Consider the following 27,755-nt stretch of genomic DNA (forward strand, 5'->3'; position numbering starts at 1 on the left):
TGATCTTAAGTTTTTGTATTTTATGAAGAAACTTTCCATAAATTAAGCTTACAAACTAATTAAAAAAAAAGATCCCACGCTGCAACCGCATCAACGTCTCATGCCGACCAAGGCCAATCCAAGTGCTATGGTCACGGTGGCGCCCAGCGAGCTGGCGATGATTGCTCCTCCATTCTGGTAGCCATAGGATCCCGGGTAGCTGGGATCCGGCCGTACGCCCATGTAGCCCGGCTGTCCGGGCTGGCCCACCTGGTTGCCGTAGGAGAAGGGGCGACCGTGCTCGTCAGTGCCGCCCACGTAGTAGGCTCCATTACCGCCCGCTCCGCCGTAGGAGCCACGCGAATCGATGCCGGCATATCCGTAGCTGAACTGCGGATCCTGGCCACTCAGACTGCCCGGCGGATGCATCCCGCTGGACTGGGCGTTCGAATAGACGCCCACACCGGCCGCATTCCCATTGTTCCAGTGCACCGTTCCGGCCTGGGCTTCCACTGGATTCAAATACAAGTTAGTAAACAAGTTAGTTACAAGTTAGGTCATTTCCATCGGTCACAAAATACTCCGCCAAACTGAGTCCAAATATTATTACACATTTTATAACAAATAATCATAAAATGGCCTCAATTAAAAGTGTGCACATTTTTTAATACAAAAATATTTACACTGATAAAAAAAACAGTTTGTAAAACAAAAAAAAACAGAAAAAAGACGATTCATTGAAGCATATTAGATTGCTTGATTGCATATGACAATCATTTTATACTTAATTAAAATATGTGAAATCTGTGTTTTATTGCGTTTCGGAAAAATCAAAATATCGATGATTTGATGATAATATCCCAGTGCTTAATTCCTCGTCAGAAGTTGAAATACAAATTTGTTTACTTGGCACTGTCAAAATGGCTTGCAAGTGCCTCTGAGGCTTATATGTTTATTTATAGTAGGATGTGATTTTTAATATGCTTGAATTTATTGCGACCGTTTCACTCACCAGCACCAAAATTACCAAGTGCCAACGCGATCACATTGACGACCAGAACGCGATTGAAACTCAACATGTTTTCCGAATGCCCGTTTGACTCAAACTAAACCGCTGCCAAACTGCCGTTGACGGTTTTAAACTCGATTCCCAAGCGCGGCTCTCAGTCATTAGCAACAATAGCGATTTGCTGCCTGAGTCATCTTTGTTGGTGTCTGTTTACTCAGTTTGAATGGCGCTGTAGTTTTGGTGGGGTATGGTCGATATAGCACCATATTGAACATCCGCTCTTAAAACACTGACATATGTATCAGGAATCCCTGGGCATTAACTTATGAGCAACAGTGGAAAACTGGTAACCTTTTGGGGTAAAATGATAGCACTAGGTATCATATAGTTGAAACACAGCCTCAATTTTTCTTCTACAAGCTCAGACTTGGATTTATCTCTCTCTGTAAACAAATGAGCCCTTTAATGAAATACGGACTTAAAAAAATCTCCACGTGCATATTTTCTCTTCGATCATAAAAACATAAAACTGCGCTCGTAGCTTATTTCCAATTGAGAACACGCAACCAAAAGTGCTTCGATGTTCGAGTCTCGAGATGATTTTGTTTTGCTGTATAGAACACGATAATTGGTTGGCTCATTAATGATATGCACGACACGGGCCAGGGTCATCATGGGTTAAGGTGTGCTCCCATGTTGGTTTGCCCCAGAAGTCGAGATACATATGTAGATGTCAGTCTGCTTTGATGATCGCCCGAATTGCATTCGAGCCTTCGTTGATCTTTTATGCCCAAGTATATTTTGCATGCATATTTACGTAGTTACCTGAATTGTTGGCCATCCGTTTCGCACCTTTCAGGTATGCAGATGAGGGGCTTTGGGGGGCGGAGAAACAATGCAGGCGCGTTGTGGCTGCCATTCGACGGGAAATATATGTATGTACATAGAAAACGAAAAGCCCAACAATACAATTGGTGGGCAAGTGCGAATTGTTTGCTTTCTCAGTTGTGACGTAAAGCAATTTAGGTCGGCCGATAGGGTAATGCTCATGGAATCCATGCAGCGCGATTCGAAACTATTCAATAGCTTATGTTTGTATTTTTGTTGCTCTGCAGGAGGGCAGATAGTGAAATTGAATAGTGGCTTCTGCCATTCGACGGACATGTTCATTGACGACTATTCATACCCATTACTCGCACAGAAAAAGTGTGCATGACGTTTTCGACACGTGATTTGGAAAATGTTAAGAACGTTTTCGAGTTCGGTTGGATCTGAGAATCTGAGATTTCAAATCAAATGTTAAGCAAGCTGTTAATGTCGAAAATACTTAATATCGAAATACTCCATTACGAAATAAGAAAATAACATTAGATCTTTAATTATATCCTAATTTAGGCTTACAGATGATGCTGATTCTTCAATTTAAATATTTTAATCTAATTAGAATTTTTTTAGATACACTCAGTTGATAACTGTTTTGTCACATTTTATTACAATAAAATAATAAATTATGAAAACTTGGCTTGCCAAAGTTGCTCTCCGATTAATTGAGAATTTCGAAAATGGTTAGCTTGGATATTCGATTACGTGGGTTAAAGCGATATCCTATGAAAGGCAATGCGACTGGTTGGCAACTCGGCGCGCAGAGCGTTGCCACCAGGCAAACATATCCTGCGCAGTGGACCAAGTTCTCCGGCCAAGGTTCAACTCGCCCCTTCCTGCCCTGCATTTCTGCTATCTCTCTCTGTTTGTGTGTGTTTTGCTCACCTACTACGCTTGTGTTATGGTTTTTCCTTTTTCGGGGGAGTCCAACCACCCGCCTCCCAGCGCCGAGTGAAATTGGAGAGGAAAAGCTAGTTCGAGTGCGATTACCGCTGCTGCTGGTGCTGGAGCTGGTTGTCAGTGGCTCGAGTTGGCCGTGTTGGTGGATACCGTTGCCTTTTTGTGGCTCAGAGCGGTTTGTTTGCCCGCGAGCGGAATGCAGATAAGCGCGTTTTAAATGAATTACTGATCGGTCGAATGCCCAAACGCTATCGCAAGTGCAACAATAAACGGAAAAGGGTCGAGAAAAAGCGAGCGCAGGGAGCTGGAAAAATTGCATTGCCTTCTTTCTAGCGCACAAAGAAAATGAGCGCAAAGGTAGGCCAAGAGCGCGCCTCTCTTTCTCCGTATGCCTGTGTGTGTGTCTGCGTGTGTGTGTGTGCTGTATGTGTGTGCAATCAGAAGTCCCTCCCCCATTCCCACACCTTCCAAGCAGTGCGACTCAATGCTATAATTTCATTTAGCATTGAATAAATGCATCCCAGCCACGCCCCCTACATCTCACACATCTAAGCTGCTCCGATTTTATGGTCTTTGGTATACAGAAATTGAAAGGAAATGAAGTAGGGCTCCCAACGGGGCACCATATGGCATGTGGCATGTGGCATGTGGCAGTGGCAAGGATACGCGCAGGAAAATCGGGAAAGGAGGTGGCATAACGACGGATAATGGCGAGTCGAGAGCACTCATGCTACCAGATTTCAACTCAGTGCAGCTCAAGTGAAATTCCATTGTGGCGCTGCGGAATCCATACAGTTCTCATTTGTTGCCCTGCAAAAATTGCCATACAGAGCGTTTATGAACTCGCTGAATCCGAAGTAGGCACTATTGACTTTCAGACGGGCTCCGGTTCATTAGAACTCCTCTGGCTGCATTTGGTAGAATAGCAAATGGTGCTCAAGAACTCGGTTTATCATGTTCCATGGAGCCTAATGATGCATCATATCCAAAGCTGTTATGAATTTCTATTTTTCCTAAAGGCGCATTGAATAGTGCTTAAGACGTCATTCCTGTTGGCTTGCCCAGCAATGTTTTTCTCCCTTTTTCCAATTCATTAGCCCATTTGATTGGTGGCAAGAGGAGTGCTCGTTAGGCATTAAGCCATTTAATGCCTGTTTACATTCAACAGTCTGCTAAATGCCAGTTGGTGTGCAGCCTGTGTTTACATTGCGATGGAAAATCGTAGCTCGAAATAGTCCAGACTGAGAAATACCCCTTGCCTTATGCGTCTTAACAGCGGTGCTGCTAACTGTTCCTTGCAATACCCATTCATTTTGTTTTTGTATACCTATCATTTCGTCCCCATCTATCATATATTATTTATATCTGACACCAGATCACGTTCGTAAATCTATATCAGCTCCCACTGTGAGCCACATTAATGGGCAAACAAATCGAGTGCGAAAGCTATCAAATGGCGCCTTCCGACCCACGATCCCAAATCAACACTGGAATACTCGACATACAACTAATATAGAAATGTACATGAACAAGGCGAAATGTTTTGGTCTATTGCATTGTGTTAATTGAACACATATTCCCCTCCTTTCCATTAAACGTGCCTAGTATATCCGTTTCGGCTACATCTTGGCACATATTGCCCCAGCAAACACACACAGCCAGTCAATTAATTTGAGTACAATGCAAAACTATTCAATACAGATATTTTCTGCTTTCGGGCATCGCGGAATTGGGTGGTCGCAGAACTCGGAACTCGCAGTCCCTGAGTTCCAAAGCTCGCCGGGCTCGACCGCCAGTGCCTTGCGAGCGGTCATGGGCTAAGCACGGAAAGTATTGTTGCCGCGTCCCGTCGAAATTCCGAGAAATAAACACCACATAAACTACCACATACCGTGCTCCCCAAACACATATGTAGATTGCCAAAATGTGGCTTTCCGACTGTCGCTCGGTATGTGCGTGTTTCAGCTTGTATCTGTATCTCCATTTTAGTTGGGCGCTTTAGTTAGGCATTGAATGCTGACAAGTGGTTGAGTATGGTTTTTGTTTTGGTTAACCCTTGGGCGAAACAGCTCATAGTTTCAGACCTCTGGGATTCTTTCGCACAGATTTCGGTTGTTGAAGTAGTGCACAGATTTCAAAGGAACTCCTATCGCCGGTTTTATAAAAACCATTGATAAGAAAGTTTTATTTGAGAGCTCATTTTATATAAAGCACATATATATATTTATTTATACATATATGTATCATACAAACAGGAATTCACATTGCTGTTATCAAGGGAAAAGATTAAAGTTCATTTCTCAAGTAGTGGGGCTGGAGCACATTTTCTACTTATATTCTAATAGCTTGAGTAACTTCCGAAATGTTGTTACGACTATTGCATACGTAAGCGTGCAAAATAAATGCATACTATCTGAAAACCTTAAGCAAATGGAAACGTTGCATGTTATGTAGACAGTGCGGCTGCTGACACAAGGGTTAACACATTGAGTACATAGAATTGTCGGCATATGGAAATTGGCGGCAGTGGGGGATGTGAGAGAGATGTAAAGCACAAGGCGCTGAGTGAGCGCCTAAGAACGCACGGTATCTACACAATCCGAGCGGAAAAGCTTCGCTATGTATCTACGGATACACTGGGCCACTTATCAGATGCCCTACAGCCAGACATGCGATAGCAGAAAGCCGAGAGCAGCAACATAGATATCTAGATACGCGTTAGTAGACAACTTCATGGGATTCAACAACAATTCGATTCTCATTCCAGATGACACGCTACAAGCAGACCGAATTCACTGAAGACGACTCCAGTTCCATCGGCGGCATTCAATTGAACGAGGCGACCGGCCACACGGGCATGCAGATACGCTACCACACCGCCCGGGTATGTGAGAAACCGCTCCAGGGGAACCCCGCGCATATAACACCTCCTGTGCCATGCCATTCAGGCAGACAGCCACTTAGTCGGCGGTGGGCTCCGGCTTTATCTCTGTGGCAATGACCCAAAAACGAGTGGCGAATGGGGCCACCGTGAGCGCTTTTCTCATTTGCTCGAAGGTTGCCAGTTGCCAGTTGACAGTGAAAAGTCTGCTCTTGTGTGTGGGAGTGCGCTGGTGTGAGCTTTTCCCTCTGCGGACTCACATGCATTCCCTGCCACAAGATAGGGTCACGACGACTTCCAGAGGCGGTTCGTTGTGGGTACCAGTATATGGATGTTATTCCGTGGATATACGATAATTGGTTGTCCCCTTGTCCGTAATTCTATCACCTTTTCACTCGCTTTGGATACACTTTGCTTAATTATATTTTTCAAACATAAATTGTTAAGTGTTACATTTAATTTATTTTTGTGCCGACTTAAACTTACTTACGTTTGTGTTCGGAGAGTGTATTTCAGAGTCTGTGCGGTGAAACTTGTGAAAAACCATTTAATAGCCAAATTCCTTGGGGCCCCTCTCTCCGTCTGCAATATACATATAATATATGGAATTCTATATGGAATTAGCCGGCAAGTGCCTTATGCTTACGAGATTGATCCCATGTACAGACCGCCCAAATGTATACAAGTTTGAACTCATTTGAACCGCCGTCGTCTTGTTTACAAAACACAATTCGCTGGAAAAGATTTATGGGGAGGAATCTTTTGTGCCGCCATGGAGGCCAGAATGATTGGTGGCTAATGCGGCGTTCCCATTCCACAGGCTACATGGAATTGGCGCTCGAGAAACAAGACGGAGAAATGGCTGCTCATCACCACCTTCGTGATGGCCATCACGATCTTCACACTGCTGATTGTCCTTTTCACAGATGGCGGCAGCAGCGATGCGACCAAGCACGTCCTTCACGTCCAGCCGCACCAGAAAGGTAAACATGGGGTGGCAATAATCCTGGAATTTGCAATGATATTCAATCGTCTCCCTTACAGATTGTCCCTCGGGCAATGAGCTTCCCTGCTTGAACAAGCACTGCATCTTTGCCTCGAGCGAGATCCTCAAGTCCATCGACGTGACCGTGGATCCCTGCGATGACTTCTACGGATACTCCTGGTGAGTTAACTAAAAGTAATTAACATTTCTCAAGGAGTTCGAGTAACGATCTGGTTGGGTTGCAGTAATCAGTGGATCAAGAACAATCCCATTCCCGAGGGAAAATCCACGTGGGGCACTTTTGGCAAGCTGGAGCAGATGAACCAGCTGATAATACGCAACGTACTGGAGAAGCCGGCAAAGAGCTTCAAGTCGGACGCGGAACGGAAGGCCAAGATCTACTATGAATCCTGCCTGGATGCAGATGAGCACATGGAGAAGCTGGGGGCCAAGCCCATGAACGATCTCCTGCTGCAGATCGGGGGATGGAACGTGACCAAGAGCGGCTACAACGTGTCCAACTGGACGATGGGACACACTCTCAAGATTCTGCATAACAAGTGAGCTAACCAGGGTTTCCGATGGCGCTTTGTATAGCTACCATTCATGCATCTCGCAGATACAACTTCAACTGCCTGTTTGGCTGGGCCATCGGGGAGGACGACAAAAACTCCTCGCGTCACGTCATCCAGATCGACCAGGGCGGACTGACGCTGCCCACCGCCGACTACTACAACAACAAGACGGACAACCACCGCAAGGTGCTCAACGAGTACATTGAGTACATGACCAAGGTGTGCGTCCTACTCGGGGCCAACGAATCGGATGCGCGCGCCCAGATGATCGGCGTCATTAACTTCGAGAAGAAGCTGGCCAACATCACCATTCCGCTGGAGGATCGCCGCAACGAAGAGGCCATGTATCATCCGATGCAGCTGCGACAGTTGTCCAAGCTGGCGCCGTTCCTCAACTGGACGGATCACTTCGACAATGCCATGCAGATGGTGGGTCGGCGGGTTACCGACGACGAGGTGGTGGTCGTCTATGCACCCGACTTTCTCAAGAACCTATCGGACATCATCCTCAAGATGGAGCAGACCGAGGAGGGAAAAATGTGAGTGAACTCGAAACTTCAAGTTTCCGCGAGATACGTGAAGTGCGTGCACTGAATCTCTCATCTTTTCAGCACCTTGAACAACTATCTCGTCTGGCAGGCGGTACGCACGCTGACCAGTTGCTTATCGAAACCTTTCCGGGATGCCTATAAGGGCGTGAGGAAGGCCCTCATGGGCTCGGATGGCGGCGAGGAGATCTGGCGTTACTGCGTCTCGGACACGAACAATGTGGTTGGCTTCGCCGTGGGCGCCATCTTTGTGCGCCAGGCCTTCCACGGGGAGTCGAAGCCGGCGGCCGAGCAGATGATCGGCGAGATCCGCGGGGCCTTCAAGATGAATCTGCAGAACCTCACCTGGGTGGACAAGCAGACGCGGGAGAAAGCCATCGAGAAGGCCAACGAGATCTCGGATATGATCGGTTTCCCCGACTACATTCTGGACCCCGTCGAACTGGACAAGAAGTACGCGGAGTTGAACATCACGCCGAACGCCTACTTCGAGAACAACATCCAGGTGGCCATCTACAACCTAAAGAGCAACCTGAAGCGTCTCGACCAGCCGGTGAACAAGACCAACTGGGGCATGACCCCGCAGACGGTAAACGCCTACTACACGCCCACCAAGAACCAAATCGTCTTTCCCGCGGGCATCCTGCAGACGCCCTTCTTTGACATCAACAACCCCAAGAGCCTGAACTTCGGCGCCATGGGCGTGGTCATGGGCCACGAGCTGACCCACGCCTTCGATGACCAGGGGCGTGAATACGATAAGTTCGGCAACATCAATCGCTGGTGGGACTCCAAGAGCATCGAGCGGTTCAACGAAAAGTCCGAGTGCATAGCCCGCCAGTACAGTGGGTACAAGATGAACGGACGCACCCTCAACGGCAAGCAGACGCTGGGTGAGTACCCTTTAGGACTTAGGATGATCTATAGAAGATCTGTAGGAAGATATGTCGTGATCAGTAATGTCCGGAGTTCCAATAGATATCCAATCTTCCAATGTTCACCTCTGGGTTTAATGTGATCGCGCTGTTATAATTCCCAATTCTGCGGGGTGTCTTTAATGTAAAGTTAAATGAAATATCAAGTGTTAAGCGAGGCAATACGAAGCATCCAGAACTAGAACCACTATGTATCAAATGGTGTCTGCTTCTGCACTGAATTGTATTTATTCACTTAATCCGAACAGGAGAAAACATAGCCGACAATGGCGGTCTAAAGGCGGCCTACCACGCCTACCAGCGAACCAAGAGCGACCGGGATGTGGATGTCCTGAAGCTGCCGGGCCTGAATCTCACGCACTCGCAGCTCTTTTTTGTGTCCTTCGCCCAGGTGAGTGATTCAAAATGATTACCCAACTGCGTTACGCAACACTGAGTATTCGTGGTCATTCCTCCAGGTCTGGTGCTCCAGCACAACGGATGAAACGAACCTGCTGCAGATGGAGAAGGATCCGCACTCGCCGTCGCAGTTTCGGGTGATCGGCACATTGTCGAACATGAAGGAGTTCGCCGAGGTCTTCCAGTGCAAGCCCGGCCAACGGATGAATCCCACCGAGAAGTGCGAGGTGTGGTAAGGGGATAGCGCAATTTCGATCTCAGAACGAGCCAAAGATAGAGCCAAAGTCAAGGCCGAGCAACTGGACAGCCATTTGTGGTGCGGATGGTGGGACGCTGATGCAGACGCAGACGCAGACTGGGAGATACAGCCTCAAAGTGCTGGTCCTGTATTCCAGATTTTATTTTCTAAGTTGTGCCCTTTCGTAATTTTTTTTTTTTGCCCATTGTATTTTGTCGAAAGACCGTCAGTCATTGTGCCTATGAAAATGATAGAAACTGACGATAAATTCTCGTTCGAACTCCAAGGGGTCTGGAGTGGCGATCTATACATAATAGATCCTGGAGCAGGATCATGGGACCCTAACTACATTTGAATGTGAACGCACGAGCTACCAACTATATAGGGTGGGTGTGTGCTATAAAGCGAGATGCAGCACACAGCCAACGGGCTGATATATATAAATTTATATATAGATATGATAACGATAACGATAAACGATAACTGTAACTTAGCTATTTGTAGAACTTTGAATGTATATTGTATTATAAAGATACAAAGTTCGCAGCTCGTGTCCGAAGGAAAAGGGATTTCCTCCACTAAGATATACCTTTGAAAGAGTTGGAAAAATCTCAGTATTTTTTCTTAAACTACGATTATGTCGAAGTTCCTGAGTACGGGATAGGAATAAAATGGTGGGCAAGTGGATTGAAAGTGAATGTGAAAGAGATAGAGATATAGATTGAGAGGCGAACCGTTTTTAAGCTTTTCAGTTGCCAAAGTGAAGAGGAAATAACTGAGTGATTAAGTTTTTCGTCATCATAAGTTGGCAATTAAAGAAATTGTATTACAGTTGGAAAATAGGTAATTTTGATATATTTGTTTTATTTACGGGTTCCCTAAAATAGCTAATTGTAGTCGGTTTCAATTTGGTTTATTTCTTTGCCAAGCAGAAGCGAAATAGTCAAAGGCTGGAACTGGAATAAATAGAACACAAACACCAATTAATTAATAATCGCTCAGATATTGAGATATAAATAAACCAAATTGAACGGATTTTCTTTTGTACGAAAGAAAAACATATCAGACTTAGATGATGTGAACAAAAGCCAACACCAACCACGTATATCTATAGAATTTAACTAAGCACCACTCGGAATCAATCCAAATGTTAGCTATAAGATATAGAACATCCTCAAGCCGAATCAGTCAGAGCACAAATCTCCACTTTAGCTAGACAATATGGCCAAAAGAATTTTCGGTTCACTAGCCAGATTCTCAAGGGCATTTCCACTTATGTAGCTTCTGTTGTTATCCATATTTTCGATTCAGATTTCGATAAACGTACGTACGACGAATGCATTTATCTCTTCTTTTAGTTTTACCTTTCCCGAATCATTTATTTTGAAATGCTGGGAGTATCTGGAACAGAACACAATTTAGTTGATGTATTATATACAATGTGTTTATAGTTTTCCCTTATCATTTAGTAGAGGGGGAAACGGGGGTAGCAAGGGGATGTACTATTAAAACCCCTCTGTATCCATGGAGATATCAAGCAGATGATTTTTGTATTCTATATATGTACTATATGATAGATGAAGAAACGATAACTAAAATACAAATATTAAAAAATTATTATTATACAAACTACATATACATTAACTGAATGTTTAAATGCGAATTATTTTTATTGTCTATTACTAAAGTGTATATGTGCATGTATACATTTGCGAAAAAAACAATAAATAACCCTATAGTCGGGCGTCCCCACTAAGGGATATCCACTACTCAACACATAGTTACGAAATGCATTTGTCGGTGACCTTGGGGAAGGCCTATCTTCAGCTTCAATCATGATGGAAAAGTATAAAAGCCAAAAGCAAAGCACAAGCGTTGGATTTTCTGCTTTTGCGCGTCTGTTTTTGCTTTTGCTTTTGGCTTTGGCTTTTGCGCTGTTGCGCTTTTGCTTCCGCACTGTTGCTTTTGCTGTTGCATACATATATAAAATCAACGATGCATTCTCTACTGCGTCGTAGAAATTATACATAGTTCAACTTTTTACTCCATAAAGTTAATTTTCATTTAACACCCATGTTGCTCTGCCACCCTCTGAAAATTAAAGTTCAAAGTTTCGTTCTTCTGAAATTATGCGCGAGCTCATCATAAATAAATTGGCTCCATTCTAGAAACTTGTTTAGTCCCTTTTGATATTTCACTGTCCTAACTATCCTTTGAAAATTATAGTTGAGAGTCAAGTGTTGCCGATATGGCGTGTAAGTTCATCATAAATGAACTGCATTCATTTCGTTCACCACTGTTAAGTTATTACAGTGCGACTTCCACAGAGAATGCTGGCTTAAATATGGCGGGCACAAATTACAGAAATTTTCGTAGCTCCTGACTCTTAAATCGGTCGAACTTTGACTTTATGACAAAGTTCTAATAAACTTTTGGTGTTGTTGCGCTCCCAAGCTCGCACACTTGCACACTTACACACAGAGACACCCACACACTGGCAAACGTATGTGGATATACAGAAATGCCAGCAAATTGCTTACATAATAAATAATAATAATAGCGTGCGATTTTTAGCGCAATTTAAATTTATTTATGGCACTTGTTTGTTCGCATGTCAGGCGCAAGTTTTAGCCAGACATTTTTGCGCCCACAGAGAATCGACACACAGGTGGGGTGTTGGTGGTGCGGTGGCACTCTGTGGCTCTGTTGCTCGGTGGCTCGGTGGTTCTTTGGTGCGGTGGTTGTGCCAAAGGTGGGCCAGAGTTTGCTGGAGTCCTTCGTCGGATTTGCCTATTTTTATCATTGCGGCTTATCCCGGTTGCCTGGCATCCTAGCATTTTCGTTAGAGAATTCAAGCTGCTTAGTGGCGAGAGATGGCGATGTCGACTCATAAATCCTGCCTGCGGCATTGCCACAGCCATACAGTCAGGGATTGGATGGGGATGTAGATGTGGATGTCCTCGACCTGCCGTCTTATCGCATTCCCCGAATCGAGAACCCCACCCCATCCCTCCGGCAAGGACTCTGGGGTCAGATGGAGATGGGCTGCTTAAATGGCAATTAAGCCGCCGCACTTACTGACAGCTTCCTTTAGCTGCGGATTTATCCGTTGATTTTGTTGCTGGTCACCGAATGATGTCATCAGTGTGTCTGGGGCTAATTAATGCAATTCAGGCAATCCAGATAAAGGCAATGCATGCGGAATACAGCAAATGTTTGGGTCTCTTAGAGTGGAAATTAGCCATTAGACTTCAGCAGCTTGGACATTTTTACACCCGTTACTCGTAAAGTAAAAGGGTATACCAGGTTCGTTGAAGAGTATGTAAGAGGCAGAATTTCTACCGATATTCCAGAAAATTTTGAAATTTCTCGACTATTTTTTGCTATTTTAATTTTGTTTGCTATTTTGATTCGCTTAAATTATCCATGTTTGTCAGTTAATAGATGTAATCAATTTTTATTACTAATAATACTGTACAAAATCGACAATTTGAATTGCATGCAATGTGTTTCGTCCCTATTTGAAATTTGAATTCGCTGATATTCGCACGCTAATACGCAGTTATGTGTAATAAATTACCCATAATAGCTTATGAATATGGCCAATATGAATTTTAATTTCCCATGAATTAGGCTTACGAAACAACTTATTTACTGACAATATTTTATAGACTTTACTATATATGTGGAGTCACAGAAATCTGCGATGCTTTCAAGTGATTTAATTGGACGGAAGTGATTTCCGCGACACCCCTGTTATATGACTAATTCGGCACTTAAATGTAGTTAATAATGTTTGATTTTCAACGCAGGCCATTCGTCTTGCGGTTGTTATGCAATTTTCCTTGCTGTTTGAACGGAATCGTTTAAGCTGGAGCAAAGGCTTTAATTGCTTTCGAAAGTGCGCATTCCTCGGCGATTAGCATGATTAATGGGCAATGAAAACAAAACTATTTAAATGCCCGGCCAAATAACAAATGCTTAGCAATGAGTTGAGTGTAATTGCCATTAATATTGTTGCTATTATTATTATTATTCGTTATTCGTTGTTTATTATGCAGCCGAGTTATGCGAGAGTGGGTTTTGTGGTGGCAGGGTGCAAATATGCATATGTTTCGGCGTGGACATGTCCATAAAGCCCCCTTCTGCACTCACTCAGGCATTCATTTGCTCGTTTGTTTATTTATGTTAATTTAAATCAACATGCAAAAATTAGCACATGACACAAAGAGGATGTGGATGTGGATGTGGAAACGGGGCCGAGTGATGAGTGGGCGTAGGCGGAGATAAGTTCTGTGCGTTTGCAGCGTGGCTCGAAAACATTTAATTTATTTAATTACTTGCCCCTTAATTTGCATATTTAAATGAATTGCCGCAAAGCCAAGGCCAAGTGTTCGGCAGTGGGCAAAATTCCGGCTAATAACTAGATGACACGACGTCAAAAGGGCGCAGTCACCACATAATATACGAGTATAAATGTGTGTGAGCCTCCTCTAGGCCTCAAAATTGGGTGTACTTTGGCAGAAATACGCCTGAAGGCACCTTTTCGCAGCGGATCAAATGTTTGCATCCTCACGTTGTTTAAAGTCAACTTAAAGCACATTCGTAGTGACGAAGATCTCTCCATGTAGTTACGAAGTGCAACCCAAATTATACGCCAAACCGAAGTTGTAGATTTATTATTGGATTTGGTTATTATGGTAATCAGAAGTTTGTGATTGATTTTCCGTAATAAAAGCTTGTCTTATTGCTTCACGCAAGTGGTTATTTCCATTCGATTCTTGTATTCTCTTATTCTCTCATCGAAAGTTGTATTTTCAGTGAGGTTTCCATCGAGACATTAATTGCCCAAATTTCTCGCCAAATGCTTGGAGGGGCTTAAGGGGCAAAAATGAAATTTTAACCACAATACAACGATAAGTACACTTTTGGCTTTCGGTCGCAATGCGATGTTCTCTATGCGGGCAATAAAATAACAATCAACGCAAGCCGCGGTCGCCACTGAATGGTGGGGGTTTCCCCGAGGGGCTGGAAGGGGTTGCCATTGTGGGTGGTAGAGGCTTCTGAGGAGGAGGGTGTGGCAAGAAAACGATGACCAAACAAAGCAATATCAGCTAGCCATCAAATACCCTGTACAAAATAAAAGGATTTTATTTGATTTGATTTTGATTTAAACAAATTCTTGACGAGGTAAAAAGCTTGTGACGTTCGCACATAGAATATACAAAAGTTCTGATACCCATTAATGTGACGTAGAATGATTTTACATTCGCACAGCCAAATTAAAATGCAGCACTTCAATAAAATTAATTTAAGAGTACCTATATCGACGCATAGCCATATTTGCAAAGTAGGGTATCTAAAACAAAGGGGGGGAATGCGAAATTACCCGTACCCCAAAACTTTTCCTTCGGCCAACTTCGAACCATCTCCTTTGTGCCCGCCCAAAACTGATGATGCTCACTCCTCGGAGATCTGGGCGCACTTGCAGCCATTGGTTTGCAATGGAAAAGTTGTTGGGCATGCGCTGAAGCAAACTAATAAAATAAATTAAATCGTTTAATTGAAGTAAATTGCCTATAAAATTGCTTTTCGAAAGTATCCCAAAGAGTTTGTTGGGCGAGGGGTACTGGCTGGCTGGCAGGAATCCAGACCATAATTGAGTAATAAATTCAAATATTTATTGCATCAACAAATGTACAAATTGTGTTGCCGCATCCTGGGACTTCGAGTGTTAAGTGATCTCGGCGGCAGGAGAATAATGCCGGCTAGAGAGGATTTGGCCCATTTCAATTAAGTTCCCTACAAGTTAGGCAATCCTTTTCTAAGCTACACACATTTGCACTTTGTAGCATAAAAGGGCGGCGTGTGGACAGAGTTCGGGAGGGCGGGCCATCGGGACATCGGGGCATCGGGGCGTATGCGTAATATGCATAAATATTGAATGACTTTTTGGTGTGACATCAAGCGATGTGCACTCAACACTTAAACACACCCAGAGACAGTCGGGTCACAGTTTGCAGGAGGAGCGGGATATGTGGGAAAGTAAAGTGAAAGCGTATGTAAAATACTTTCACGCGCCCAGTGAATAATTTAAGAGGCGAGAACACAGAGCTCCGAGTGCGAGAGCTGTGCTGAAAATCCATCAAGTTTGCACCCCATCTTGGCCGCCCTCATCAAGCCACTCCACGGCCAAAAAATGAGTTACTTTACATAACTAAGTAATTTCCAAGCTGCCGGGAGCGGCACAAACGTAAAATTATTATAAACAAACCATTCGACAGTCGTAAAAAAGGAAACGCGCACAGGATACAAGGCACCAAAGTTGCCAGGATTCCACAATTCCGGGCTACAGACAAAAAGCCGCATAAAAGGTCCTCGCAAATTTTGTCATTATGCAAACATCGGCTGGCAGAGAGTATAAAATACAAAACATATTTAAATGCCATAAAGCAAAATGTGCGATGGGATGGACATGGATTGAGCTCTTACCAAATAGAAATTCTTGGAAGTACTGTTCGCAACCCACTAGCTGAAATTAACATGAATGAGTTGGATATTACTTCCAGGAATGACATATTTTCAGCGTATAAATGACATAAAATTAATGTAATATTTCTTAGAACCAGTTCAAATTAATATTTCGATTTGGGTTTCATTTGGACATACGCGTATACAGCTTTTATGGAACGATTTTAATTACTTTACCATGCCCAGAAATAATGAGCTAAAATGGTGTTTTTGGCAGGCAAAAACAATTGAGAATTGTAGCACAATTGGAATGAACGATTCATTTAAAAATGTAACAAAATTTGTTGAGTGATGACATCAAATTAATTGAAAATGCCCAGTGCAGTGCTGCTTGATTTTGTGAATTCATATAAGAGTACCCATTATATGATAATGATGCGGCTACCTTTCGGTCGACCGATTCCGGGAAAATCCGGAAAATCCCCCGGAGATTTAAGCAGATGTTTGTCCTTCTGACTGCCCATCAATCAGATTAAAATTGAAATTCCTGCTGCTCAAATAGACGGGATCCGAATGGAAACCGAAGCGCAGATAGGTTGGCTTGGCTCACTTAATATTTGGCCAACAGCTTCAAGTGATTTACGGAGATTACGGCCCGAACGGGCCCGGCTGGCTGAAAGGAGCTTTTGTAAGCTGATTTTCCTTCTGGCACCGCCTTTGTCTAAACCGAATGCCATCCACTTGCAGGGCTGCTCCTTTGGCAGCCACAGCCGCTGCCCCTCGGGGCCATTTGGAAGTCACTTCATTGCCTGCTGCATTATGAGTTAGTTGTGCGCTCAGCTAAAATGCTATACAATTTATTACGGAGCGAAGGACGAGCCGGAATAAAGGACCATGGTCCGAGCACTCGGTACTCCGAAGTCAAGCCTAAGCTGCTGGAGCATGTCTTTCCTCGGTTTTAGTTGGCTTCTGGCTATGCGACTGTCCGGCACCTAGTCCCATTTCCCCTATTTCCTGCTATCCCTGCTCCTGACCACCTTTCACCTGTCCGTGTCCATCCATTCACCTTTCCACCGCTCACAGATTCAATGCATTTCAATCGCTCGTACACGACATAACTTTTTTATTTTACCTGTACGCTGGCTTAGCTGTCACTGAATGCAATGCATTTTCGATCAGCAAGGCGGCTTTCCCAATCAATTGGCTGTAATCTGTGCAGCCCCTTACATTATTATGCCGATGATTGCGTGACTGGATGTATGATATCAAGACAAGCATGGATTACAGATACTTACTATGTGTTTGAGTTTTCCGATCCTTAACAGTCACTTCAGTGCAGCTTATTGAATAAATACAGCTTTCCTATAATATGTTACTTCCGATTAACCATCAAAACGAGGCGCTGTTTGAAGCTTCACTGTAGTAATATTAAGAAAACAAAATGGAACACTTTATAGTTGTAGTTCCTAGACTGGCACTTCAAGTGGTTTCCCCCTGCATATCTTATATAAACTATTGCCACCTTAAGAAGTTCGCGGAAAGAAGATTTCAGTAGAGGCAGAGGTATCTGACAGTCGAGGCACTCGGATTTCAATCACTGTATTCACGAATTTGTTCATCAGAATGCTGGAAATGATATCCAATGAGATGAAAAATGAACAACCAACTAGCAACTTGTGTGAAATTTCGACCGCTGTGTTAGACCCTAAGCTTAATTAGTCCTGCGACTACCTAACCCTAACCCTAACCCTAACCCTAACCATCACCCTTTGTGCCTCACCAGCCTTGCAGCAATCGTAATCCCTCTTCTTTGGCGGACACGCGCCATCCAGCAACTGGAAATGAACGTTGATGAATCGTCTGCACTTTATGGAAGGCAAAAACATGTTGACGGCTCACTTGTATGCTATATCCTGGCCCAATCCCCTGAGCAGCTACCCCGCCCCCATGGGCCGCCCACATGTCGGAAAATTCCCGACTAACAAGCCATATTAAAAACGTTGGGACTGCAAGTGCGGAAATCTAGATCCAGATGCATGCAAACATATATCAAACTGCAATGCGAAAGATTTCACCCCACTCCTCGTCTTCAACATGGACACATGGGGCTGGTTATGGGGTGGTTTAGGGTGGGGGTGGCACAACTTATTACGTTGTTTTATTGCCATCTTGAAAACCGGGATCAAAGGAAGGGCAGGAATGAGCCAAACAGTCAACTGCAACAAGATTAATGTGTTTTTTAAATTTATTATTGCCGCTGCTGACTCACCTTCTCCTGATCCCTTGATTCAGACGCCAATGGTCGGTTGGAATGCACAATAAGGTTATAAATTTCACAACTACTTGCTGCCAGGGGAAACCCTTTGAAGTGGCTCATTTATTATGCGATCGCCGTTGCACCTCCAGGTTGGAGTTGGAGTAGTATCTGCCGTCCTTTCTGCCCAAATCAGGACATCGGACATTGGACGGCACCCCAGAAGTCCTGTCTCCTGTCAGCGTCAAGCTAAATTGTCATCAAGGGCATTTTATAATCATTTTTCCCGCTCACTCTCAGCAGAGCGACTTTTTCGTGTTAGTTGAAAATATTCCGACGTCCAAGTCACGTGATTAATTATGTTCCCCAGAGTGTCTGCCAGTAAATGGAGCTTGGTGTGGGAGTGGCACTGCTCCAGGTGGTGCTCCACTCCAGTTCAGTCCAGTCCAGTCGAGAGTTCCGGACAACACAGCTAATGTGAGAAACGTGTCGGTCTCCTCCTCTGGAAAGGGAATCAGATTTACTTTCAGATTTGCTTGACCATTCAGCGGGCACCCAGAAATGCTTTCTCCCATTTTAAGGCGGGCCATCCTCGGGTTTCCGGTTTAAGCTGCCGCGCTTAAGACTTTTGCAAGATTTCCTTATCAATCGATTAAGGAAAATTTGCATACCTAAAGCGGATGCTTCATTTAGGTATTGTTTCTCATTTTCAAATTGCTGCTTAACCCTCTTTCGATGCCAAAAATTCTGTAAGTTACCTCGACTATTTGGGGTTTCGTGGTAGATCCATTTAAAATGTTGGGCTTATGATTTGGGTTAACAAAATCATTTCTGTGCTTGAGTACTGAGCCTGACTGTAAAATTGTGTATAGTCCCGCACATTTCAGTGGTTTTCGGCTGGCCAATGAATATTTTCGCCTTGTCCTTGGCCAATTTTCTCCACTAGCCACACTTCTAAAGGAAATGCATTTCCATGGGGCGGCAAATAAGATTAAAGGGCGGCCAATTCTGTGTTAATTTGTGTCAAGGTTTCATCCGCTGAGCAGCGATAGGCGTTTCCATTTCCCCCCAACACCCAACCCCAAAGCGATTCGCGGCTTGAAGTTGCGGGGCATTTTTCTGCCTTATGCTCGCTTTAACCCCAAAGGGGTCATAATCCAGACCCCGCCCCAATCGTCGCCCCAAAACCAATCCCAACTCCTACGGCTACAGCATGTAGCCAATGCGGCGAGTATCAATTATCGTTCATGGCGAGAAATGCATCAAATTGAAATGTGCATTCATGCATTTGCCGGACTGGCAGTATGTAGGGCGTTATTGGGCTTGGGCTCCCAAAGCAAAAGCTGCCCATCGATCTGGGCCTATACCCTACACCCTATACCCTACAACCTACAGCCATAACCTCCGCCCACTCCACACCATTTTTTGTTGCTCCGTTCCGTAGACTGTGGCAAAGGGTTCAACGATTTTCAGTTAAAAAGCATTCGAGTGGATGAACAATATTTATTGGTTTCCATGTGGCTCGTCTCCTGTCAGTGGGACTTGCTATCGGTGTGTGTGTGAGAGTGGTCGCGTGTCTGTGTGTGCGTTGTCCAAACTTCCGGCGGAAATAGGCGGGAAAAAGCTGGCGAGCGGCGAACTCAACTGAGATGGTCAGCGTAGCAACACTTTTTAGACCTCGGGGAGAATTGTAGTCATGATAAACCAGCATAGAGATTAGAAGCCAGTCGGTCTGTGGAAAATATGAAGCTAGAAAATTGCCAAGTGCCGAAGGAGCTCAAAAGTGGTTTAACAGGAAAAAAAACTTAAGCTGTAACAATTAGATGGCCAACAGCATTCCTGGGCTTGGGGGCTTTGTTTAATTCCTATCTTTTTTGAATACTTCAAATATGAGAGTGGAAATATATGTATTTTTGTATTTTTGTGCATCATTTGCAAGCTTTTAAAGCGCACATTCCCTTAAGGTAAACATAGAATAAATGTGTGTATAATTTGCGCACATATAAACATCGAGTATAAATATAGGATTGGTTCAATTTACTGTGGCCATTTTTATTTCAATGTTGCCAAATACACTCGCCCGCAATTTCAGTGGTATGTGTTATTCGTACTTCGAATTTTTCACTAATAAAATATCTGAAACCAGCATAATTGGACAACATTTCGGTTCAATATAATCAAATAAATTATTTTTGTCTTAAAGGCATATTTTATTTGACTAAAATATGTCTCATAGTTACATAGATCGAGTAAATAATGCATTTGTAAATCGTGTTTTTTAATTATTACAGAAGTCGTTGATTACTGGAAGTGTAGGCCTATTTATAGAAACGTGCGCTTTTATTCTAATGACCAATTATTTTCCGTGATTGTTCGTATAATTATATTATTTTATATTAATGGCTTGTGTAATGGATCCCTGTGAACTGTGATCCGACGAGTTCGATGAGTAATAAAATAAAAAAATTGGATTTCAACAGAATTCTTCTATTCCAATAGGTCGTACAAATACGCTTTACTTTCAATAATTACACGATGCTCAGCTTTGGTTACAGAAAGTGCACCCAAACTGCATTTTTCCGTGGGTTGCAGTGGGTGGCTGCGGCGATGGGTGCTGTGATTAAAGGGCCGCCGCGGATTAGTGGGATCGGGAAATAAACACACAAATGCGCACTCACACTCTGGTATATTGGTGGCAATGCAATGTCGGATTTGCGGCCGAGTTTTCGTCCTTTTCGCCTCTTTTCGCCTCTTTTCGCTTTTCCTTTTTGCCCCTTTTCCTGGCTGTGGCAATTTTCATGTACGGCCTATGCTGGCGCTCTCGTGTGCGATTTTACGGCTTCCGGCGGTGTCGTCCGAGGGGTGATGGTGATGGGGGTGGGGGTGGGGGTGGTGTGTTTGGGGTTGGGGCTTAGGGGTCGGGCTGGGTGGCGGTGACATCGGACAATATAAAAACGTCACCCACAGAGGCCCCGACCCGGGATCACCCCAACTACCAGCAATTCACCCTTTCAGCCAGCGCTATAAAGTTCAATCGAGTCAGTCAACAATTGGCACAGAGGAAAACACACAGAGATACAGATACAGATACAGATACATGTGTGTCTGGCTGCCTGTTGTCAAAGTCAATTGGGTGGCTCTCTGTGTGTGTTTGGGGGGTTGTGTGGGTGAGATTTTTTGGGTCCACCCGAGTGGGCGGAAGGCGGTTGGCGAGAGGTAAAAGTTTTTGCCGCTCTCGATTCTTTTCACTTTCGGGTAGGCTCAATGCTTAAATACATTTGATTGTAATTCGCTTTTAAATTCGATTCGATGCGATTTGTTATTGGACGTAATGGTCCGACATCTGAGCTCGCAGGATCTGTGCGCATATGTGTTGTGTTTGTATTTGCGGCACTGACTCGGTGCCCATTTGGGTTATTGTCGGGTTTTCGGGGTTCTCGGGGTTCTCGGGGTTCTCGGGGTTTTTTGGGGGATTTTGGGGGTTCTTCGGGGGTTTTTCGGGGTTTTGCGCTTCAGGTCGACTTACATATGTGATTAATGCGGGTCGGGCAATGGGGATTCCGACTGGCGATCGAAATGTGCGATTGTCGCAGGTCCTCACCTTGACTTTATTTATTCCCAGCTGGTTTGCTGGGTCTTCGGTTTTGCAAGTGTGTGTTGCCAAGGCGATTGCCTGTATTTGTCTTTAGAGTTTGCGGCTAAAAATACTCCAATAAGTTTACAGAGGAAATTGTGGGGCAAAACAATCTGGGCAACTTTTAAATACTCAGAACCATACAATTGAAAAATATATGCTAGCATCAACAAAACTGTTTGTCATTCCATGCTGATAAGAAAACATTAAAAAAAATGTTCACTCGGCTGAAAGTGGTATTGTACAATTTATAAAAAAGTGGAAAAGTTAATATAAAATGGCACTAAAAAAGTGAAAAGGCTTAAAAGGTCTGCTAAAGTCTATGTGATTCTTTCGCTGACGTTGCCACCTATTTTATACAAAGTTAACTTGGTTGCGCCACCATTTGGTATCTATTTGGTAGAGCGGTACTGTACCGGCAACAAGCAAGTTTATTCGGTAAAGTCGAACATGACCAACGGCCTGTTGCAAGATCTGTTGCATCCGTTGTATCAATTTACGCATCTTTGACCTCAAAAAATGTATTTTTTTCGATTGGGAACTCTCAACTCCATTGACTCGCCCAAAAAGTTTCGATTTGCTTAATTCGCTCCCAGCGTTCTTGTTCTCGTCGGTAATTTTGTGCTCTTTGGCAACAAAGTTATGCGGCATGTCGCACGCACCTTGCTCCTTGCAACCAACCGTGCCACCCAGCGGTGGGTGGCGCGCAAATCATTTTCAAATACGAAACTTTGGCAAGTTCCCTGCAATAAAGTTGTTTGTGCGTGGAGCCCCGTAAGCCCCGTAAACCCCTTACCGCATTTCGCCAACCCGAGCAACTCGGCAACCTTTCCAAAAACTGTAGCACACCTGGGTCGATGGCTTGTAACTCTTTGGTTTTATGTAGCAGGTAATTTGTGTGTTTTAAAACTGTAAAACGTAAATTTAATGGAACGTTTAGGTGTTGTAACGAAGCGTCGGAGTTGCTGCCCCGTTGTTTCTGGGAAAGTGTGGTTACATGGCTTGTTGTTTGTTTGCCGGCGAATGTTCGGCATGTGAATGTTCCTGGGGCTTAACTTTCTCTGCATCTGAATCTGAATGGAGCGAACTGCTGCACAGTTGAGGGCGCCAAAGTTTCGATTGTTCGCTCGGATACATCTGAGCTCGAAACCAGTCGGGTATTTTCATATTTGTCGGTTGTCCACATAGCCATAGTAATTGTGTGGCATTGCAAAAAAAAAATACACCCATGAAACTAGTATAAATTCAACAATGATTTTATTCATTTTTTCATTGTATTATTCTTTATGTTTCATATTAAATTTAGTTTTCAACTCATTGGATCTTTTGACCTATTTTGTGCTAAATAATAATAAATACCAAATAATGCTTCAGTAGAACTGGCATTCCAACATGAAGATATTGTGGGCTATAGCTTGGGTTGTGAAAACTTGGAAATTAATAATTTTAGGTGCGAACCGTTTTAATTTGATTATGCTCTTCTTGAAAAGAAAAACGCTAAATATCGTTCTCCTATTATTTATTATTCCGCTCGGGGTGGCTTGATATCCAACATTTAGTGGGAATTATTCGAAATTAAATTCTATTAGAATCCCTTTCAGTTCGCTCGGTTAGCGCCTTTGGCTTTGCAGACAGACAGTTGGCCCTCTCTTAGTTGGCTTCGTCCTTAGAATGTCGAGCAGCGGATGCGGCTCTATCTGTATCTCTATCTTTAGCTGTATCTGTGTATGTATCTGTGTGTGTCTGTGGCTATAGCTGTGCGTAACTGTGAATGGCTGCCACGCCCTTTGTCCTCCGCGCCCACACCCACACCCACACCCACACTATCTCCTTCAGTTTTGTCTGTCGGAAGCTGTCTGTGCGGAAAATTAATTTGCGGCTTATCGAAACCATAAAAATTTTCTAATCCACTTTGCGTAAATAATCATGAGCGTCAATTCAATTCCAGCAGCCATCAGTCGCAGCAACCCTAACTGCTGTGGCCACGCCCACGCCCACACCTACACACACACACACACGCTTCGCGTTGTTAATATCTGTGGCATACTTTTGCGGGCTCCAAATGCGAATGCAGTGCCCCGGAAGATGAGGGAAAACTTTCAACTCCAGGCGCCAAAGTCGAAAAGTAACTTTTTTCCGCTGCTTAGCGCAACGTCAACAAAAATTGTAAGCAACAGCAGCAACAACTGAGACACTAGCTTGTCAGGTTAAGCCCTAGACAATATTACATTTGTTGACCTCAGAGTCTTGTTGAAGTGGGTTATGTTGCCTTGGGTGGTTGGATTGGGCGCTCCAAATGGCGGTGGCACATAACTGCGGATGGGAATGGCAACTTTGTCCGCTGCTCGCATTGCAACAAAGTTTGACATCGAAAACAACAACAACGACCGCTGCAGCAGCGGAAACGAAATGGCAAAAACCGGGGCAGAAACAGTGCAAAAAGCCACCGCACGCGGAAAAACCAAACAAATATTGCTCAGCCACTTAAAGGCAGCTATGTACGGGTACATCAGCACTTACATTTTCCATATAAGCGGAGTAACCGGAATGGTGACGAATGCCATAAGAGTATTGCATGCTTTTATTAAAATGAAACGATTTAGCAATGCATTGGGAATCACTTGAGCTTCTCATTGATTACAAGCATGGCGCAAATTTAGAACATTGTTAAATTGTAAGTACTGTAGGTAAATTGACCAAAAGTGGTGCTTCGACTTGGTCACGCAATAAGCCTAATATGCTGGTGTATTTTGGACAAATAACCAGCATCTTTGCACAATTTAATGAAGCACTTTGGCTATTTGATGCCGCCGCGATTATCTCCGTCAGTTCTCATGTAATTTGAATATGGCCGCATGGCAAAACGACTGTGCGAATATTTTCGTCAACGGGCGATGACAGGCTTACCCTTTGATGTGTTGCATTTGCATTCGCATTTCCCCCTGCCCCGGGGAGCTCCACTTTCCACTTTCCACTCTCCACTTTCCACTTTCTCTGCTTTGGATTTCAACAAGTGTGCCAGCCATAAATAATCCCCAGCATAAAGAGCTGGCTGAATGCTCTCGGCGGCGAGAAGGAGGCTTTTTAGGCTGAGCAAATAAATTTGTGGCATTTGTTAATTAAATTCTACAGCAGAGCCGAGGATTTGTATACGAGTATGTGAAAAGTTTCCACTAAGGCAACTCTGAGTGAGTTTTTGCCATGGAAAATATGAAAAGTTCTATGCCTTAATTTCGTGTTTCGGTTTGTTCTTGTTTTCATTCCATAGAAACTTCTCAGTACAGACTGTTGTTGATATGGCGTATTACGCTATAAAGAGAAGCCGAGCTCGATAAATATTCTAGCCCAAATTATCATCCAATTATTGTGTCCAGCTGGTAATTGGGTGTTCTGTTATCCCAGAAGAAGCCTAATGGCCTGGACATCTTTGAACTTACTTTGCGCTGGAAGGGCACTTTAAAATTCAGCCTGCCACACAGTTCATTAGGCGGACATCTCTCATTTGAAGGGGGCGTCAGGTAGTTTGATGAATTTCCGAGCACTGACCAGACTATTAACTTAAACGGCAATTCATCAATGTTTGGGGCCAGCTGAAAGTTGAAAGTTTTGCTCTATCCATTACAGCAGCAGCCGTTTTCAGGACGCTTCCGCTTTTCCCGTTCAAGTGAGTGGTTCACTAGTTGACATTCCAATCGTGTTTGGTTTAACTTTAATAACTTTTAAACTTTTTTCGACTTTTCCTCGCCCGTTCGCTGAGCTTTGTTTACTACTACTTTCTAGGCACGCAAACAGGGGGGGTGTCTTTATCCCGCTTTCTCACTTTCTCACTTTCTCCGAATCTCCTATTCTTCCCTCTTAAGCGGCGTGTGTTTCCCGATTGTCGCCCGTGACGTTGATGGCCGTTGGTTGTCTGCTGGCCGTGATTTGTGTCCACCCGGGGGCGCCATAAAAAAGAACTGGCCAAACTTGCCTTCGCCCCCCTAAGGGGCAACGTAGAGGGTGGAAGTGGAAGACAAACTAGATGTGGACTTGGCAGCACTCAAAACTTGGCCAAAAACACATTTCCCGCCGTCCACCGGAGCTGTGCTGGTCCTTGTGCCCAAATTCTAATTACTGCCCGCAAATGCTGCGCCGTGCAGCGCCAGTAAAGTTCGGTCGGGTATTAAGCGATAATGAAGATAAATAACTGCAAGGAAAAATACCTCAATTACAAACTTTAAGCGAACTACTTCGGTAATCAAATGAGTGATCAGCAAAAACTTTACCACGGCCTGAGGCCTTCTACGGATTTCGGTGAATCATTGAAATTGATTTTTGATGGCCGGACCGAAGCGCCAGAGTCTTGAAAGTTCAGCTCCCGCTGTTTTCGGCACCACTTTTGATAACAGTTTGCATCGGCTTCCGAGTTCGATTTGCCCCAGGCTCCGAAATGCAGTCGAATAGCTTTCCGTAAATTAGTGGAGCATTTTACTTTCATGTTTCAATTTGTTTAAATCCTTCCGATTCTGGTACGCCACCGAAAACCGAGCAAAAACAAAAGGCTGCAATCACAGAATTGATGTCAGTTCCGCACACGAAAGAGATGCACTTAAATAAATCTCCAATCGAAAGCTCTGCTTTTGAAATCTCAAAAGGAAAACCTTTTTAAGTATACCATATTTCGATATTAAACTAAATAAGATAGGCTGCTGTTATATGCTGTTATATATATTTTCAGTTGACTTAATTCACTACAATAGGTTGTATGACTGTGCTGATAAGGCAACATTTAGTGATTCAAAAATTATGGATACTAATTTTTAATACTTCTAATGAATAGCTCTTAATGTAGCGAATAAAAAGGCAACTTGCCTTGAGTCGTCGCCCTCCAGGCAATCATCCAAAATGTAGCGTGAATATTAGCAAAAGTTCTCAAGCACTGAGATTGACAAACAGCGGCGATGACCTTTGACACCCCTCGCTCATTTTTTCAGTGTGCGAATCCTTGGATCGCTTGATGTCCTGCGTGCATCGCACTTCGTGCTGCATACCGTTTGTTCTGGTCGAACTCGCTGCTGCTGCTCCTGCTGCTGCTGCCGCCGCTGCCGTTTCATTCAATCAAACAGTCAATCAAATAAATTGCATTCGTTATTCACCAGAACTCAATATGCTTTCCAGATCCTTGCTCGGGGGGCGGCCTCGCTGGGCGTGTGAGTGGGCGGGGGCGTGGCAGCGTGGCAGCGGGTGCCGCGTACTCACACATAACCGAATTATGAGCAAACACGTGCTGTTGCTCTTGCAGTTTTAACACACACATGCACACTCACACACTCACACACTTGCACCCTTGCACACCCACACACTGACACACTCGTGTATCCCCTGCTTCCGTTTCCGTTCCGCTTTTTTTGTGGCTGCTCCACTCAGACGACTGTAAATGACGCCATTTGTTTTTTCAACGCCATTTTGTTTGAGTTTTCTGCGGGATCGCTGCGCTGTTGCCTTTGCCATTTTCCCCCTGATTGCTGCTGCTTTTGCTGCTGGCTGCTGGCTGCTTGGCTCCTGCAACTATCAAAACAAAATTGTTGGCAATAAAAATGTATACAAATGCAGATAGACAGGTGGGGCAGGTGGCACTGGTGGCACTGGTGGCGGGATTGAAAGGAATTGTATCTGCAAGTTTTGCTGCTCGTTTCGCCGTTTTTCCAAAGCAGCAAACATTATTTATTGGCTCTGCTTATGGCTGTTAGACTCTCGCTTTCCCCGCTGGCTGCACACCTTTTGCACCGCGTTGTGTGTGCGAATTGGAATTTATTTAAATATGTTTTCCCGGCACGAGCTGCTGGCCTCACGTCTTCCATTTTCCGTCTTTTCCGTGTTTCTCTGCCTTCGGCCTCGGCGTCGGCGTCGACGTCGGCGTCGGCGTCGGCGTGCTCTGTTTTCCTTTCTGCCGTGGAAAACCCCACCGGCACCCACAAACACACTCATACATCCTGTTCATCTGCGCCTTGGGCTAGCATTTTTTATGGCCTGCCATTCGCAGCTGCCACGCCCCCTCCACAAATCCCCTGTTTATGCTTGGGAGC

General features: G+C 44.2%; 2 protein-coding genes across 3 annotated transcripts; one reads left to right on the top strand and one right to left on the bottom strand.

Moving 5' to 3' along the window:
• LOC6550445 (pupal cuticle protein Edg-91) lies at positions 1–1,100 on the bottom strand. Its single transcript, XM_001977804.3, has 2 exons — positions 992–1,100; positions 1–491 (listed from the first exon to the last, which is right to left on the bottom strand). Exons 1-2 carry the CDS (start codon positions 1,056–1,058, stop codon positions 91–93), a joined length of 468 nt encoding a protein of 155 aa, XP_001977840.1. The 5' UTR covers positions 1,059–1,100; the 3' UTR covers positions 1–90.
• A 1,607-nt stretch (positions 1,101–2,707) lies between these two features.
• On the top strand, positions 2,708–11,111 carry LOC6550446 (neprilysin-3). Of its 2 annotated transcripts, none has more exons than XM_001977805.3 (9): positions 2,708–3,127; positions 5,538–5,654; positions 6,472–6,634; positions 6,696–6,816; positions 6,882–7,196; positions 7,256–7,750; positions 7,823–8,652; positions 8,943–9,085; positions 9,153–11,111. In XM_001977805.3, exons 1-9 carry the CDS (start codon positions 3,116–3,118, stop codon positions 9,327–9,329), a joined length of 2,373 nt encoding a protein of 790 aa, XP_001977841.1. In that variant the 5' UTR covers positions 2,708–3,115; the 3' UTR covers positions 9,330–11,111. The 2 variants fall into 2 exon arrangements, with proteins under 2 accessions (XP_001977841.1, XP_015011155.1); XM_015155669.2 differs by lacking the exon at positions 2,708–3,127 and adding an exon at positions 4,507–4,718.
• Positions 11,112–27,755: the final 16,644 nt, after the last annotated feature.

Source organism: Drosophila erecta, unplaced genomic scaffold, assembly GCF_003286155.1.
Source record: "Drosophila erecta strain 14021-0224.00,06,07 unplaced genomic scaffold, DereRS2 tig00000126-arrow-pilon, whole genome shotgun sequence".
In the NCBI taxonomy this organism is placed as follows: domain Eukaryota; kingdom Metazoa; phylum Arthropoda; class Insecta; order Diptera; family Drosophilidae; genus Drosophila; species Drosophila erecta.